Here is a 19300-nt window from a genome sequence, read left to right on the forward strand (position 1 = left end):
CAATGAACAAACATTCTGTATAGTGAGCTATAAAAGGCATGAGGAATAGGTAAATCATACATGTTATATGTAATGTTACTAGGTACCTAAAATAACACCTACATTATGTCCATTATCGCTGAACTAGTATTACATTATTGTTTAGGGGCCAGCTGAAGCCCGCCTCCGGGTGCGGGATTTTCTTGTGTGGAAGACCCATTGGTGGCCTTGGGCTGTTTTCTGCTTTTTGGTCTCGTTGTTGTCTCTTTGACGCATTCCCCATTTCCATTCTCAATTTTATGTCTTTATGTACAGCTTGATATCAAGCTACCATACACCTAAAGCTAGACCAAAACTATCACATAAAGTTGTTGGTTGGTTTGGCTGACATACTTTTTTTTATTTGGTAATCCTTGTTATTCTCTATGGATATTGGTTACTGATATCAATTTCATCTATATATTCACATTCTGTGTATTTTTCTTTATATTATTATAAATTGAACTCTATGGAGAAGTTATATGGAGACATCAATTGTTTTACAAAAATTGCTGAGAATCTTAGTGAACCATACCAAATTTGCTGCAATTAAAGCACTTTCTATATAAACCTAATAATCTGGGATGATGAGTCAAAAGTTTAGAAAAGCCTTCAAGATATACATGTTGAGCTTAGGCCAAACTCAGCTAATAAACTTTGTCTTAGGCAGTTTGCCAGACATACTAATGATTTAGAAAAAAAATTTAAAATTTAACCATGTTTACTGAACCATCCTTTGATCGAGTAGTTCGGATAGTTCATATCTGGGGGTCTAGATTGGGATAACAGAATATAGCATACTGGGCAAAAATGGCAAAAGAAATGAAGTTTCAAGAACACCCCAACCCCTTTCCCTTGTATCCAGATCTTTTGTATTCTGTGGAAATGTTGCATTGTAATAGCTTAAATTGGAACATTTTGGCGTCATTTTACTAAAAAGTTGGCACATAAATTTTAATCCTGGTATAATTAAATTCATTATTAAATTAAATGTCAGTGACTGATTATTTCAAATTGATAGACATTACATAAATGCTTCAAAGACAAAGGCTGTTGTAATACTTTAGTAAAAAAAACTTCAAACTTCAACAACATTCATGTCAATAATTGGCAATTGAAGTGAAGGTACAAAATTTAAAGATACATATGAGTAATTTTCAATAAAAGTATTGTGACAATAATCTATTGATTTTTTAACCAAGTAAAAGAGATTACTAAATTATTATGTGATTTGATATTCTGACCCTACATATTTATGTAATAAAGATAAGATACTTATATTCTAATTAAAGGGCCCTTGACCAACAAGGTTACTTTATATAATGAAAAAAAATAATAAAAATTTGACAATCTATTATAAATATAAAATCAATTTGGATAATGATCTGAAACCACAGTCATACCAGAACCATTTCATAAATATTTTTGTATAAGAAAAAAAAAACAAGAATAAATAAAGAATATATATTCTTCCACTGTAACTTAAAAAAAAAGCTCAGTGAACACTTGATATTCCTCAAAAGTTATCTGAATTGATAGCTGAACATTTTGTAATTAACTATTGCGTATGTTTTGTTTTGGTTAAGGTCTTAGGTGCTAAATAAACCAAATTATGATGACAGCCAAAATAATCTGATTTACAGTGTCACAACTTCTGATCTGGAACTTCCTTAAAAATTGTATGCCTATATTTAGATAGCTTATATCATTATGTAGATATGTTTTCTTGTGAAAAATATAGTTATCTCCCATTGGATTCATATCAAGCTACTATTTACCATCTTTGGATATTTATAACTTGATGTGATAGGAGTAAGAGCTGTGCATCAAATAATGTGTCCTGGAAGGGTAACATGTCTTCCTGCACATTGTTACATTTTGAAATAGCAAGTTTAAAATTCTGGATCAGTGTGTCAGTCTAGTAAAATCCAAGAGTCACTTTCATATCACTTTGTCATGTTTTTATCCTAAAATGCATATATATTTGCCACCGAAAGTTAAGCACCAATCCATCCATCTACTTCACATCAAATTACCAAAACCAAGAAACTTAACCAGCATCACTGAATTATGAAATCAAGTTCACGCTTTTGTTAATTTTAACTACTTGTATTTTTGAAAGTTTATTGATCTTGATCTATATTATACCCAACCTCTAGGATTGGGGGCTACATATTGCATTGATCTTGTCTGTTATTCCGTCCAGTCTTTCAACAAAATTCTTGTCATACTTTCACCAGTCCTACTGAACAGAATGACTTCATATTTAGTCAGTAGCTTGTCAGTGATGAGTTGAAATGTTTCTGATCTGTCAGACAAATGCTTCCTGTTTTTCAGATATTTAGTCAGTAGCTTGTCAGTGATGAGTTGAAATGTTTCTGATCTGTCAGACAAATGCTTCCTGTTTTTCAGATACTTTGAATTACTACTGGTGGTATGCTTAGCACAAAAACGTGTGCATTCTTTTTGGAATGAATTAACATGGGGTTATATATCTGCTTAATATCAAACCTTTTAACTTTCAAAACCTTAATCATGAAAATGAAGTTGCACAAATCATTTTGATTTTTTGTCGAGCCTGCGACTTTTGTCGCAGAAAGCTCGACATAGGGATAGTGATCTGGCGGCGGCGGCTACGGCAGCGTTAGCTAACTTCTTAAAAGCTTTATATTTTAGAAGGTGGAAGACCTGGATGCTTCATACTTTGTATATAGATGCCTTATGTTACGAAGTTTCCATCTGTCACATGTCCATTGTCCTTGACCTCATTTTCATGGTTCATTGACTACTTGAAAAAAAAGTTAAGATTTATTGTAATGTTAATTTCTCTCTTAATATGAGTAATAGGATAACTATATTTGGTATGTGCGTACCTTGCAAGGTCCTCATGCCCGTCAGACAATTTTCACTTGACCTCAACCTCGTTTCATGGATCAGTGAACAAGGTTAAGTATTGGTGGTCAAGTCCATATCTCAAATACTAGAAGCAATAGGTCTAGCATATTCGGTGTATGGAAGGACTGTAAGGTGTACATGTCCAACTGGCAGGTGTCATCTGACCTTGACCTCATTTTCATGGTTCAGTGGTTATAGTTAAGTTTTTGTGTTTTGGTCTGTTTTTCTTATACTGTATGCAATAGGTCTACTATATTTGGTGTATGGAATGATTGTAAGGTGTTCATGTCTAGCTGGCAGGTGTCTTCTGACCTTGACCTCATTTTCATGGTTCATAGTCAAAGTTAAGTTTTTGAGTTTTGGTCTTTTTTTCTAATAATATATGCAATAGGTCAACTATGTTTGGTGTATGGAAATATTTTATGATGTACATGTCAGTCTTGCAGGTTTTATTTGACCTTTACCTCATTTTCAAGGTTCATTGCTCAGTGTTAAGTTTTTGTGTTTTGGTCTGTTTTTCTAATACTATAAGCAATAGGTCAACTATATTTGTTATATGGAAGGATTGCAAGCTGTACATGTCTGCCTGGCATGGTTCATCTGACCTTGACCTCATTTTCATGGTTCATTGGTCAATGTTTAGTTTTCTTGGTTAAGTCTGTATCTTAGAAACTATAAGCAATAGGTCAACTATATTTAGTGTATTGAATGATTGTAAGGTGTACATGTATTTCTAGTTTGGTTTATATGACCTTGACCTCATTTTCTTGGATCATGTTAAGTTTATGTGATAGTTGAAGTAAAGCTTTATATTTAGGACTATCAACATAATATCAATGATTAGTAAAGAAGGCGAGACATTTCAGCGTGTGCACTCTTGTTTGATTTTCAATAGTTCATATCTTAATATTTTCTATGGTAAAGTTATTTTGTGATATCACTTGTTTTATATCTGAAAACCTTAAATCTGGAAAAGGACAAGAAGACAATTTATCAAAACATATACCCCACTGCTTGCAGTCAAACACAGTCAAAACAGCTCCTATTGGTTGCAGTAGGCTGGCTAAAACATTTTTGGAACAATTGGGTCACTTAGAATTACATTTCACATGAATGGTTTTTATTTAATTCTGCATTTTTAAACACTTTAAGACAATGTCATGACCAATCTCTTCATAACATAGGAGCATAAACACATGTACATGTTAAAAACATTCATAAATGTTCAGATTATTTTTGTTACTCCTAAAAACAAATTTTGATATCTTTTTTTATTTGTTAAAATAACCAACTCATTGAAGTAAAAAAAAATTAGTCATGACAATCAAATTATTTTTGCTATATGTACTATTGGTATATATTTAATAATCTTCAGTAGTTAAATATCATTGTTTTATCATCCAAGAGTTTTTAGAAACGGACTTAATAAAAGCACATACTACAATATAACAGACAGATCTAAAATCAAATAACAGCCCCTTCTTACATAAAATACAAGCATTCTGAGAGTCTTGCATGGTAATACATAGTCCGCTACCGGGTAAAAATTCATTTTACTGGAACAAAATGCTAAACAAAAAGTAAATACCATGTCAATATCTTCAAGCATGACTAAAAACAGTGTGGAAAACTGATTATATGAGTGAAAAAAACATTAGATATGATTAATAGTTCTCTAAAATTAGATATGATGTAATACAGTGTATATCTATTTTCAAATTATAATCAAATATAATTAATAGTTCCAATTATTTTTTCTTTCATTTGTCACAAACTAATATAGATTTGTAACTTATCTATAAAATGTCAACAACTTTTATCTACACAATGTAATGTATTGAAATATATACATTAATAAAAATAGATTATTATCTAATTAAAGGATTTCTCTTCATAATTTTTTTTTATATCTATAGCATTCAGAAAATTATTCAAATAATTTAACAAAGAATGTCTTTTAAAAAATGAGTTATCTCCCTTTGTACAGAAATATGGTTTAACATAATACTCTAACATTAGATATGGTCCAGAGTTATGGTCCATAATCTAAATAATCAGACCGGAACAAAATTCGAACTTGATCTATGACTTGTCATGATAAAACTATATACCAAATATCAAATCAATATCTTCAAGAACGAAGAAAAAAAGTGTGGAAAGCTGATTTGCCGGACTGACGGATGGACAGACAGACAGATGGACAGACGGAGGGAGTGCAAACCTAAAGTCCCCTTCGACTTCGTCGGTAGGGGACTAATAAAAGAAGCCTATCGGTAATACATATATTTTAGAAACTAATTTATAGACTGGAAAATATGCATAGGAGAGGAATGATTTTTGATGAACATTTTGTGGGAAACAGATGCAAACACTTCTCAGATACCAAAAAAAAACAACCTGGATTAATATTATTCAAGTATAATATGATTTTTTTTTCATAAACTTAGTGGTTTATACCCAAAACTGTATTTCAAGATGACTGCAACCATAAAACAAAGATTAATATTCATCATGATTTTGGAGATGATTTTCTCAGATGTGAATGATTTGCATATATCATGATAAAATGGTTTTTTTTTGAATAAGTGATGTTCATGCCGATATAAAATCCAAGACTACTGAACCATACTATATAGATTAACCCATAAGAATCACATTTCCTTTGAGAAAATAACTTGTGGACTATTTAAAATGGGAGTCAGCTGTCCCCACTGAAACTGACCAATTATTGCTGTTGAAATTGCATGTATATCTTAAAAACATAATATTAAATGACACCAGTCTCACATATACCAGGTAGGTCATACAGGCTACCTGCATCCTTCAGTTTATAAGTTTGCACACATAGATTTTCAGAAGGCTCTTTGGTCAACAACTAAAACCTAAAAAAAATTACACTTTAAAAAATCAATACCATAACTATTATAAACAAATTAAAACTAGAGGCTCAAAAGAGCTTAAATCTCTCTTCTGACAATATCAACTGATTTTATTATTTACAAAAACATCAAAATATTAAGGACCAATGAAATTGTCTGTAATTCTCAATTTGTCTATTTTATCCATTTTATCGTTAAGTTTCCCTATATCAATTGATATTTTTCAAGATAATACCCCTTAACACTAGAAGTGAAGGACAATAACTCCAATAATGAATCTGACTATTTTGATGAATTAAAATTAGATCTTGACTAGACAAACATTGTTGTCTCTGTCAGATCTTCCCAGTCTATTATAGTTTTCAAGATATTGGACAATGTTTTCATTAGAATTCAATGGTTCTATTTTTTTCATGACAGCCTTTTAAAAACACATTTTTGCACCTGTCCCAAGTCAGGAGCCTCTGGCCTTTGTTAGACTTTTATGTTTTTTAATTTTAGTTCATTTATATGTTTTGGAGTTTAGTATGACGTCCATTTTCACTGAACTAGTACATTTTTATTTAGGGGCTGGTGGCCTTCGGCTGTTATCTGCTCGTTGGCCGGGTTGTTGTCTCTTTGACATATTCCCCATTTCCATTCTGAATTTTATTTTTACTGGTAGATCATAATAAAATTTACAACCTATTTTCTAAAATCATTAATGATCATAAATGTCAAAAGGGCATTAGGTACGAATAAGACAAAAAATTAAAATCAAGATTTATTAAAAATTATGTGTTTTCTCCTTTTTATTGTCGAGCCTGCGACTTTTGTCGCAAAAGCCAGACATAGCGATCCTACATTCCGTCGGCAGTCGCGTCCACAAATATTCACTCTGTGGTTAAAGTTTTTCAAATTTTAATAACTTTTTTAAACTATCCTGGATTTCTACCAAACTTGTTTATGATCATAAGATAGTATCCAGAAGTAAATTTTGTAAAAAAAAAAAATCCTGTTTATCCATATTTTACTCATAAATGGACTTAGTTTTTCTGCCAGTTAACATTACATTCACTCTGTGGTTAAAGTCCTGGATTTCTACCAAACTTGTTTATGATCATAAGATAGTATCCAGAAGTAAATTTTGTAAAAAAAAAAATCCTGTTTATCCATATTTTACTCATAAATGGACTTAGTTTTTCTGCCAGTTAAAATTACATTCACTCTGTGGTTAAAGTTTTTCAAATTTTAATAACTTTCTTAAACTATCCTGGATTTGTACCATACTTGGACAGAAGCTTGTTTATGATCATAAAATGGTACTGTAAATTCAGAAATTATTGCGTGCATTTATTATTGCGATTTTTCAAGAATGGACAAAAATGCGAGTTTTATTATTGCGATTTCGAATAAAAAGTGCATACAGGTCTATATTTTAATTATCAGAATGTGAGTTCTTATTATTGCGATACTCACCCAGTCGCAATTTTCGCATTAATAAGAACCTCGCAATAATTTCTGAATTTGCAGTATTCAAAAGTAAATTTTGTTAAAAAAAAAATCCTGTTTATCCGTATTTTACTTATAAATGGACTTAGTTTTTCTGCCAGTTAACATTACATTCACTCTGTGGTTAAAGTTCTCAAAATTTTAATAACTTTCTTAAACTATCCTGGATTTGTACCAAACTTGGACAGAAGCTTGTTTATGATCAAAAGCTAGTATCTAGAAGGAAATTTTGTAGAAAAAAATTTCCTGTTTTTCCGTATATTACTTATAAATGGACTTAATTTTTCTTCCAGTTAAGATTACATACAATCTGCAGTTAAAATTTTTAAAACATTTATTAGATTCATAAACCATCCTGGATTCTTACCAAACTTGAACAGAAGCTTCTTACGTTCAAAAGATAGTATCTAGAGGAAAATTTTCAATAATTATTTCCACATTTTTGTTGAGCCTGCAACTAACAGCAAAAGTAGGCGAGACAATGGGTTCCACGGAACCCTTACAAATTTTTTCTTTTAAAGTGACAATGTTTTTTGATAATGTCCTTCTTTGTTGCAAATTACATTATTTTCATAAAATGGCTATTGATGATCCATTAAAACTGATTTTAATATACTTAACTAAAAATATTTTCAAGGTCAAGCATAAATACTACAAGAACAAGCATACATTTTATCATGTTTATTGATACCATACTAACAATCATAACAAAGTTATTTGACCTACCATACATGGCCAGCAGACAGCATTATATTTTAATATTTTCACAATATTGTGACATAAAGCTCATAGATGGATTAATTTTTACTGTCTCATTTCACCGATTCTGAACTGTAAGTAGTGGTTTAGAAATTTGTAGTATCACAGATTATATTGCCAATTCAAAATATACTGGTAACAGAACATCATATTGACAAAAGTAACTTTTTAGACTGTGTGTTTCTACTGACTTGGATTAACACATTTAATTATCCTTATTGTTTAAGGTTTTTGTTAATGGTTTCAAAATTTATCCACCAGTTGTAATATTCTCTCCTGTTCTTGTTCTTTGGCCTCTGGATCTTTTGCATCACCAATATTCCCTGCATATTCTAAAAGACAATAATCAATACATTGAATAACTGAAAATTTCAAAGGATTTAAAAATTACAATTGTATTGTACATTTTTTAGTGCATATGACACTGAGGACAAATATATAATCAAAATGTATAATTCTAAGCATTGTAATTTTGTACAATAAGAAACTGTATAATATACGTGCCTTTAAAATACTTGAAATATTATTGTTGATTTAAAAGTTCTTACTCAAATTCACTAAAATCTGTACATGCATGGGATGTTATTTTATGAATGGGGCTGAAGTAGGGTACACCCTAGGTTACATTTAAAAATTGCCTCAGGACATCAGGTCAAACTTTACAGTTCTAAACATCTAATTCTCAGTTTAAAACATTTTTAATCTTAAATGAGGTCAGGTCGCAAGGTCACCCACCATAACAAACCCCTCCCCCATCACAAGGTCACATGTCAGATTTGACAATGTTGGAGCTACATGAATGCATTGTTGGATTGCTACCTGATTGATGTTAACTCCACATATCTTTTTTACACACAAACTATAAAGACAGTGTGCTTGAAATCTCTGTGGAAATTATGAATATTTTTAACAGTGATGTATACTTTAAATTATACAGTGAATGATAGTTCAAATACAATATCATTTTTAAGACAAATATACTTTTGACGGTCTTAAATGCACAATCAACACACAACTTGACAACAGTCTGTTTTATATAAAATTAGGCCATACATGTCAAGAAAAGTGTTGTAATGTTTATTAGAAGTGAAGTAATAAAATAATATTTCTCTACCACCACAGACTTCTCAGAAATGAACCAAACACATTAAATACAGTCATGCAGGTCAAAATTACAATGACACAGTTTGTTATAGATATGTTTTAAATTGTTGACTATATAAAACTGCAATGAAAGCAATTTTTTTTTAATTTGAATTATCTGAAATGATTTATGTATCCATTTGGTGAGAATTTTTGTTGATCATTAAAAACAAAAATTGTTTCGTGGTTGCTGAATGTATAGGTGTAATACCACCATTGATTTTCCCCTATAAGTCTTTGCTAAATTTGCACTTTTCAAAAAATTGTGCAGAATTTATCTTTGTTTCAAATAAAGAAATACTTGGCATGAGTAAAGTTTTATCCTGACAAAATTTCACATAACATTTCATTGCATACAAGAAAATAACCATCACTGGAAGTTAACCAATCAAATTTTCACCTCTTTTTTTACCTGTGTACAAGCTTTAGTAGCCATGTAACCTCAAGTTTCCAAAATATTCTATAAAAACACCAAATAAAAAAATAATGGTGCTTTGAAACACCCAAGATATATGATTATGACCCAGAATTATTTTACTGCAATGAAATGTAGGATTAATTTCCTACAACTGTCAAATTCAAGGGAATATTTTTTAACGACCCTTTTTCGTATGCAACCGGATGTGACATACTATGATTTGGTGGTATTACACCTATATGTTGTTTCAGACCACAGAATAGTAAACATCCATTTCTTTCAGTTTCACACTTATTACCACTGACTGAAATTTTTCATTATAAAAGGTCACTCACCTCTCATTATACTTCTGATTGACTTTATAGAACCTCCTCTCATATTCAAAATCTGCATCACTCTTTGTTTAACCTACAAGATATAGCAGACTTAAGAACAAGCAAAAGATATTCATGTAATCAATCACATTATATCTTAATCTTAATAAGTAATTTTAACTGCAGACTAAATACTTTCTATACTCAAAATATTTGTTTAGTTTTGATATAACTATAGAAAACCTGATCATTAATAGAATTCCCTCAGTTTTGTTTAAGATTGTATGTCATCTTAATGAGTATCATACCATATTTCCTATCTCAAAATGTAGGCACCCATTTTTTGGTTTGTAGCATCTTTTTTCCAGGAGGGATCGAGTGTATTGAAAAATCCTGGTTTTCAGTTCTTTAGACTTAATGTCCATATGTATGTGGTGCTCGGACGGTACAGGGATACTTTATAAAAGGTATAAAGCTTCTATGTCATTTGGTCTTATTGGCAATCATACCACATTTTCTTATATTAATATAATAAACATTAACAAAATGTCAGGGACCAAGAAAATAAGATCACAGATTTAATCCTTTGGTCCTTCAACTGTGAACCCCTGCAGACACCTGATTCACTCCCGATGGTGCTAATAGTGACACAAATAATAACTTTGATTTCCAGTCAATGTTGCTGCTCATTTTAATTATTTCATTTGTTGAAGAGATAATTCTTCTTAGTTAGTCTGGATAAATATGACTTCTGCTGAGGCCAATTTCAGATTTCATTTTTTTAAAACTTCCCATAAGAGGGTCTCAAAGCAAAAATCAAAATAGCCTTTCAAGATGTCATACTACTTTGGACTTGTATTCTCTTCAGTTAATTGCATCAACATGATAGTCTGTAAGTGTAGAAAAAAAAATCCCAACTAACTCAGGCTTTTTACTTAAAAAATTTGTCACCATTAAATTTCACCTGTCAATTGGAAAATTTTTGGAGAACACTGGTTATAGCAAATATATTCTGATTAGCTTCTGTACCAGTTATTACACATTAATGAATACTGAATTACTGTTTACATACCGATGAAGGCCCTGTGGCACATATCTCAAGCATAATGTAATCAACTAGCTGTAATGTAAATAAACCAGCTTCTAAACGTCTGATATAAAACTCATCGTCATCCTCTATTTCTTCTCCTCTGTTCTTCATTCTCTGTAAACAGAAATGAAAATGATTACACCAAAAAGATAGAAAAGATAAATCTGTTTCAGAATGTTTTCCAATGATTTTGTTCTGTATAGAAAACTTAAACATTTAATTCACCCCCCCCCCCCCCCCACCCCCACCAAACTGCACTAATTATAAGCTTGATTTTACTTTTTTTAGAAACAATTAAAAAATTCCTAATGTTTACCTGTTTTTCTCTCTCGATCTGATCATCTACTGTCCGTACTTTATCAAGGTATTTGAAATGGAGTTCCAACAATCTTTCTACCTGCAAACAAGGAAAAGATAGAATAGTACAATGTTCTTATAAATACCAAAAACATATTTTTTTTCGAAATTGAAATAATTACAACTTCCAATGATGGTTATCAAAAAAAATTTAAACACATGCTGAATATTAGTTATAAGACTATAGAATGATCCTATTAAAATACCACATCGTGTTTTACCAAAAAATCTTATTAGAGAATGGAAACCCTATAAAATCAAAAAGAATAAAAGCTCTATTTTAGGTTTTCTTTGAAATAAAGATAAAAATAACTTGAAAGCTATATTTAATGTATCATTCATATACAACTGGTTTCATTTTAAAGATAAATAATTTGGAATATGGGAGATAACTCCTGAGTCTCAGAAATATTTACTGATTCTCATGATAATTGATACAATATTAATTGAAAAGTGACATCATACATGTTTCAAAGTAGGAGTAATTTCTTTCCCACCCTCTTTCTTTAACTGAAAACTTTAATTAATACTCTATGTTTTCAACTTCTACATTTTACTTACTGTACAGAAAATTGATGTATGAATTTTGTATCACTGTTCTGATCAAAACAGATTTGTACAGGAATTGGTAGGTCTTAGTAGATAAAAAAAAACCATAACAGTGTAATTAGATTGATCAATTACATACTAAAAACATTTATTGAATAACCAATTTTACCTTTTCATGATCATTTTCTGTATATTTATTGACCAGTCTTTGCCTTTGTGTAGCCTGACAATTTTTCATCATTGATGCAACTATAGATGTTATGTGCTCTAAAATAAAAATCAAAACATATTTTGATTATACTATTTTGACCTAAAGGCATTGTTTCTATTCAAATTTTCTTTCTGAAAAAAAGACATGCAACTTATGTTTTTTTTCTAAATTTAAAGCAAAAGTGAGCTAAACTTGAAATTTAGCCATAACAGTTTAATCGCAATGTTTTTTTTCCAAAAAAAAAATATTATATTTGATTTTTTTTAGTTATTATTTTTATTATTTAGGTGATGACATTGCAATGTCAGATTTGCTTATCTTAAGGTAAAAAAATACCTTCTAGTTCCTCTGATGATGGTCCTGCTTTTGCCTGTTTAGGTGTTTTCATGAACAAAGGAAAGATTGTTCGCAAACCAAGAATGTCAACAAATTTTTGAGAGTTATCTGCTCCCTCTGCACCAGACATTGCATGATTTAATACTTTAATTGCGCTATTTCTGGACAATTTCTTTTCTCTGAAATAGATTAATAAATCTAAAATCTGAAGATCATATTCATGGACTACCAAGCTGTAAAAGTAAAGCAAGTTTAAATAATATATCAAAATTATCTTCTTTAAAATAAATGATCATATATCTTATGTTTATAACAAAGGTATGATCATTAATGTTAGGATTAAGGAAAATCAATTAAGATTAAATTTTAAGTTAATCTGACATCTTTTTGCCTTTCTTATCACAAAGTGACCCTCCACAAAAATTGAGATAATAAATATTTATTGTAAACTCCTCAAATAGTAAACTTTAATCAGTGTCTATGAAAGCAATAAAGTAGATCAAACTGACCCATTTTTTGCATGTATACTGCCATATGTCTTTTTTTATGGTATTTAGCATCTGTCTTAATGACAAATACCCACTTCTCCTTTTTTAGTGCACCTCCATGCAAGTTTCGATGATCCTACAATTTATAGTACCTGAGATTTGGACTTTGCTCTCAAAATAAAGGATACTATTACCTTTAGATATAAACTCTGAAGTCACCTTAAACCAAAGTCAATGAAGCAAGAAAAGTAGGTGAAACTCTCTAACTTTAGCCTGGATTAAGTTGTTTGTTTGTTGGTTGGTGTTTAACACCACTTACAGCACATTTGGCTACATCATGGCAGCCATTATTTGTTGGTGGAGAAAACAGTCTACTGATCATGAAAAGCATGGCATGGTGACCTAAGGAAACATATACTGGTTTCTTATGTTTTCAAAACAGGAAATAAAACTCACCTTAACATGAGATTCATTAACTGCAAGCCTTCTCCACGTAAAAACTTGGCCCGATTTTCTGTCCTCATTAAACATGAACACATTGCATCGAACAGATTTTCCATGTATTCCAATTCTTCTTTATTTGATGGATCATTTCTTTTGTATGACTAAAAAAAATATTCAAATCTTCAAAATACATTCATTTCAGTAAAATATGACAAAATTAAGGAAAGCAGTGCAATAACGTAATAACGTAAGTGTAATACCAGTAATTCCCATATCACAACTTCTACATACATTTAGAGTAAGAACTTTAAATGCAAAAAAATGTAGACGTGATGTACAATTTTACGTTCATAGACAACATGGTATGACTTTACTGACATTTATATACACACAGTTAAAAAGCAATAGATTCGGCTATAGTAAACTCTTCTAACTAACTTAGAAATCAACAAATGGTACATAAATGTACATATGAACTATATAAAGCAATCCTAAACACACAAAAAAAAATGACTTACAGCTAACTGTTGCAATAAAACATCAATACCATCATATTCTCCAATCAGCAATCTATTTTCTGAAGAAAAGAAATATATAATATTTATACCCCTACATTGTAATACCATCATACAGTATGTATGTTCAGAACTTGAGATATGTCATATTCAATTAAATTGATCAGCAATTTATATCCTTATCTTTGATCTAAATATTTAACACACAAGAGTATGATACCCTTGGAAAATAAAATAATTATCCAGAAATAATCCGGTTAATGAAGAGAAATTTTATCTGATTTATTTCCAGTATCACAAGTTGTCTTAATAGCAACTTTTCCAAATTCTCCTGATTCCATATACCAAAGATGTTCTCTTCTCACTTATTCCATTATTTTCTTAACATTTGTAACCCCTCTAGCCTTTTCTAAGACAAGACATTAAATAAACATGCAAGGCAACCTATATCTCACAACATTTTTTAAAACAAGCAACTAACATACACGAAATATTTTTATATGCTAGTTATTACTGGCATATTTTCATTAAGTACAAAAATCATTTCTTCTCATTAATTTCAACTACAAACATCATTTTCAAGCCAAACAATATTTTTGTTTAAATTTGATATTTCATAACACGAACCTAATAGTAATCCATTTTTCCCAAAATTTTGATGTATTGTACATTCTCTGATGAAAAATCTTCATTTCTGAAATCGTTTTTTTGAATTCCAGCAGCAAACCTTCTTAAAATACTTAAATTCAATGAAAATATGAACTTTGTTTTCATTTTTTCAAAACAAAATCGCAATATCAAAAAAATTATAAAACATAAAATAAGATTCCATAATATGTTGAAGCTATAATATTTTTTCTGCAGAAAAATGTAAATTACGTGCGTTTCCAACACCTTGAAAAAATCTACTGCATTTCCAAAATATTTTTTCACAAGGAATTCATATACATAACAGATTGAAATCAAGTAATACTGACTAGTTTTAATTAAGTGTCTATTGAAAAAGTTAACTAATCAATGGAAAATATATACAGTTATAAAAAATATTACTGGTCTAATGAAGCCTTTCTACTTTTAAACTTTATTTCATTGTTTGTAAAAGTTGCGGAATTGGAGCACATATTTGGAACTTTTTATAGTTTTCATGAGAAAGCTGAACTTACTAACATACAGTTAACTCTCGTTGTTTCGAACTCGGTTGACTCGAAATTTTGGATGAATCGAAATTTTCTCGTGGTCTCGAACTTTGTTCCATATAAATATATGAATTTCGACTCCTGATGAGTCGAAATTGGATGAGTCGAAATTTCCGTTGACTCGAACTAAATTTAAGGTCCCAAGGTTAACAAAAGCATTCAAAATTCATTATTTATCTCGAACTGGTAATACACATGTGTCAAAACATGACCTTGGGGATTTAAATGGATTGAAGAGTTAACCTGACAATACACGTGTAATTAAATTTCCAGTCACTGACCACTGTATTGATTATTGACATTCCTAAGATTATCTTTGATCAACATGATAAATAATTCGTGATACATTGTTATAGTTAATGAAAAATTGTTTTAAATGTTTTAAAAACAATTAACCGTAAACATACACTAATGAGAAAATTGGCTGTGTATAAAGTAGGGATTAAGACTTCCGTTGGTGATCAACTCAAAACTACTCAATCGGCATCTTTAATTTTTTTGTATTTCCTCTTGCAGAAAAAGATTGAAATAAAAGAAAATGAAAAGAAATCTCAATTTTCTAAAATCTCTTGTATACGAGAATGAACAATTTTGTCAACTTTAAATAACGCTAAGATCGATTGGAAATTACTCTCTCGGCTAAAAACCACAGGAAAAAATTGTAACTGTACAAAGAAATAAATAAGAGAAGAATACATAAAATGCTATTATAATAATAAAAGACCATAACATACAGATACATCGATCTTAGACCAGAATATCGATCCCCTACCCATATTCATCCGGATTTATTTTAGCTTTACCAAGCTAAGTAAGAGTTGTGTTCCTTGGTCTGTCAAACTTCCGGTTTTCGTTTGAGTCGAAATACAGGTATCTCGAAATATTTCTCTGGTCCGGCTGACTTCGAGATAACGAGAGTCGACTGTATTTGATTCTTTTTATAGTTTTCATGAGAAAGCTGAAATTACTAACATATTTGATTCTTTTTATAGTTTTCTAGAGCAAGCTCAACTACCTCATATATTTGATTATGTAGTTTTCTTGAGCAAGCTCAACTGACTTGCATATTTGATTCTTTTATAGTTTTCTTGAGCAAGCTCAACTACCTTATATATTTCATTCTTTATGTAGTTTTCTTGAGCAAGCTCAACTGACTTGCATATTTGATTCTATTTATAGTTTTCTTGAGCAAATGAACTCAAGTTTCAAACAACAATGAACGAATTGCAGAATTTGACAGAATATTTGCATTATATAAGGATTAACTGAATACTCCTGTGTTACAAAGAGCCAATAGTGTAGGAATGGAATTTTATTCATAAAAATACAAACCATCACTGTTCTGCAGGATAATAGCTAAAATTTCACTGGCATACAACTTATTTGCATCAAATGGCATTTTGGCCTAAAAATAAACATACATTCGTATTAATTCAAGTTCACTATGTTAGAAATGTATTATTTGCTCAATTGATTATTACTGAATTATATTATTGAGATAGAGGACTTACTACATGTATAAAGACAATTTTACTTTAATCAAATCCATGTGACCTGACAGACAGACATATACACCTTAAATTGATTCTATATTGCTGACCTTATACTGATACTAGCTGTGAATCTGACCAAAGGAAGGAAACTTTAAAGTGACATTTGAACCATGATAATGAAGACAATATCAGGTGAAAGCTGAAAAAGGGACATGTATACCAAACACTGATTTCATGAACTAGACTTATTTCTCATAATAACAGAGAAACTGATATAAGCAAACAACCTTTGAACCTTGAAAATGAAGACGAAGTCGAGTGTCTCCTGTCCAATAATCAGGTACATTTTGCATTGATTCTTTAAACTAATTAGTCTAATATAAATGATATATTACTCAGAGTAACTGAGAAATAGACCAAATGAAGAAAACTTTACATTGATCTTTGAACCATGGAAATGATTTCATGGTCAGGTAATCACTGTCAGACAAAACTGATTTCTACAGTTTGTTCTTATGTAGTTCTGTTTCCATGCTGTCCAAGGCATGGGGTGGGGGTCGAGCAAAAGGTAGCAAAAGAGAGGCAAATGATACAACAGTACACAAAACACAACATAGAAAACTAAAGACTGAGCAACACAAACCCAACCAAAAACCAGGGGGTGATCTCAGGTGCTCCGGAAGTGTAAGCATATCATGTCCCATCTTGTTGCTCATGTAAGTACAAACCTGGTGATAAGTCTAATTTGGGAAGTGAAATAAATCTTTTGGGCTGTTGTATATAAAAATAAAATGCTCCGCAGGGCGCCGCTTGATACGACCGCAGAGGTCGAACCCTGAACAGTTGGGGCAAGTATGGACACAACATTCAAGCTTGATACAGCTCTGAATTTGGATTGTGATTAAATATTTGACACAGCATAGGTTTCTGACACAGAATGAATGTGGTCTAAGAACTTAAAAATTTTAAATTGGACATTCACCTATTATGGTCCAATATCCAAAATCTAAATACATGGTTAGATTCAGCATATCAAAGAACTCCAAGAATTCAATTTTTGATGAAATCAAACAAAGTTTTATTTTAGACCCTTTTGACCTCAATGTGGACAAAGTTGATAACGGGGCCCAAAAATCAAAAATCTAAATACATGGTTAGATTCAGCATATCAAAGAACCCCATATATTCAATTTTCTGTTGAAATCAAACAAAGTTTAATTTTGGACCTCAATGTGGACCAATTTAAAAACAGGGCCCAAAATCTAAAAACTTAATACAAGGTTAGATTCAGCATATTAAAGAACCCCAAGAATTCAAGAATAAAACCCCATTGAAATTGATCAAGAAATAAGCAATTTATACGAAGTATCTTCTTTTGCACAATACTGTGCAATTGAATATTTCTTGCTATTGCGCAATACTGTACAATTGACAATTTCTTGCTATTGCGCAATATTGTGCTATTGGATATTTCTTGCTATTGCGCAATACTGTGCAATTGAAAATTTCTTGCTATTGCACAATACTTATTATATAATAATTTACACATCCTGTTTGGTGTGTATCTCCTACCATATCATTATTATTTGCTTTTAAATATAAATCAGAAATAACCAACTTAAAATGGAAAATTTTAAAAGAAAAAAAAAGGGAAAAAAAAAAAAAAAAAGAAAAAAAAAATCCCCCCCCCCCAATTTTTTGAACCCCCTTATGATTCATCACCCCCAAACTCAATCCCAGCCTTCCCTTTGTGGTATGGTACCTTGCAGTACAATTTCAGAGAGATCCATACACTTGAACACAAGTTATAGTCTGGAAACTAGAAAAATGCTTATTTTTGGCCCCTTTTTGGCCCCCAATTCCTAAACGTTTAGGGCAATTACCCCCAAACTCAATTCCAGCTTTCCCTTTGTGATATGGAACCTTGTAGTACAATTTCAGATATATCCTAACACTTACACACAAGTTATTGTCATGAAACTAGAAAAATGCTTGTTTTTTGCCCCTTTTTTGGCCCCTAATTCCTAAAATTTTGAGGCAATTACCCCCAAAATCAATTACAGCCTTCCCTTTGTGATATGGAACCTTGTGGTACAATGTCAGAGAGATCCATACACTTACACACAAGTTATTGTCTGGAAGTTACAAAAATGCTTATTTTTGGCCCCTTTTTGGCCCCTAATTCCTTAACTGTTGGTACCATAACCCCTAAAATCAATCCCAACCTTCCTTTTGTGGTATTGAACCTTATGGTAAAATTTCATGGAGATCCATTCACTTAAACTAAAGTTAGAGTGCGAAAACCAATGTGTCTTCGGACGACGCCGGACGACGACAACAACGACGACGCCAACGTCATACCAATATACAACCAAAAAATTTTCAATTTTTGCGGTCGTATAAAAAAAGAGTATAGATAGTGTTCCCTTACTTTGATTCTCTTTAATAACCAGACCATTAAACCTTGCTGTGCTGCCTCTGTACAACATTCTGGTCGGAATTCTGTTACATTTTCTATGATAGCTAAAAAAAGACAATACAATTATCTGACTATAAAAAAAACATAACTTGTGTTTTTTAAGACAAAATGACATGCTTAATATTCAAAACATACATTGAAAAGTAAATGATCTCAAACAGGATGGTAAAGAAAACATAAACTTCATTTTTAATGCACTGAAAAAAACATGTAGGTTCAAATGAA

General features: G+C 30.9%; 1 protein-coding gene across 2 annotated transcripts in view; it reads right to left on the reverse strand.

The window, feature by feature from the left end:
- Nucleotides 1–19300, reverse strand: part of LOC127701296 (beta-catenin-like protein 1) — a 370618-nt gene that overhangs the window by 342383 nt on the left and 8935 nt on the right. Inside the window, exons 7-16 of one of the 2 annotated variants that reach the window (XM_052205169.1) lie at nt 19028–19119; nt 16436–16508; nt 13911–13969; nt 13405–13553; nt 12461–12639; nt 12083–12180; nt 11324–11404; nt 10990–11121; nt 9939–10011; nt 7950–8374 (exon numbers count right to left, since the gene is read on the reverse strand). In XM_052205169.1, coding sequence (XP_052061129.1) covers nt 8286–8374; nt 9939–10011; nt 10990–11121; nt 11324–11404; nt 12083–12180; nt 12461–12639; nt 13405–13553; nt 13911–13969; nt 16436–16508; nt 19028–19119 — 1025 coding nt within the window. In that variant the 3' untranslated portion in view covers nt 7950–8285. Of the gene's footprint in view, nt 1–7949; nt 8375–9938; nt 10012–10989; nt 11122–11323; nt 11405–12082; nt 12181–12460; nt 12640–13404; nt 13554–13910; nt 13970–16435; nt 16509–19027; nt 19120–19300 lie in introns of those variants that run through there. The other variant, XM_052205170.1, reaches the window with a different exon arrangement.

This window comes from Mytilus californianus, unplaced genomic scaffold (assembly GCF_021869535.1).
Source record: "Mytilus californianus isolate M0D057914Y unplaced genomic scaffold, xbMytCali1.0.p SCAF_5, whole genome shotgun sequence".
Classification (NCBI taxonomy): domain Eukaryota; kingdom Metazoa; phylum Mollusca; class Bivalvia; order Mytilida; family Mytilidae; genus Mytilus; species Mytilus californianus.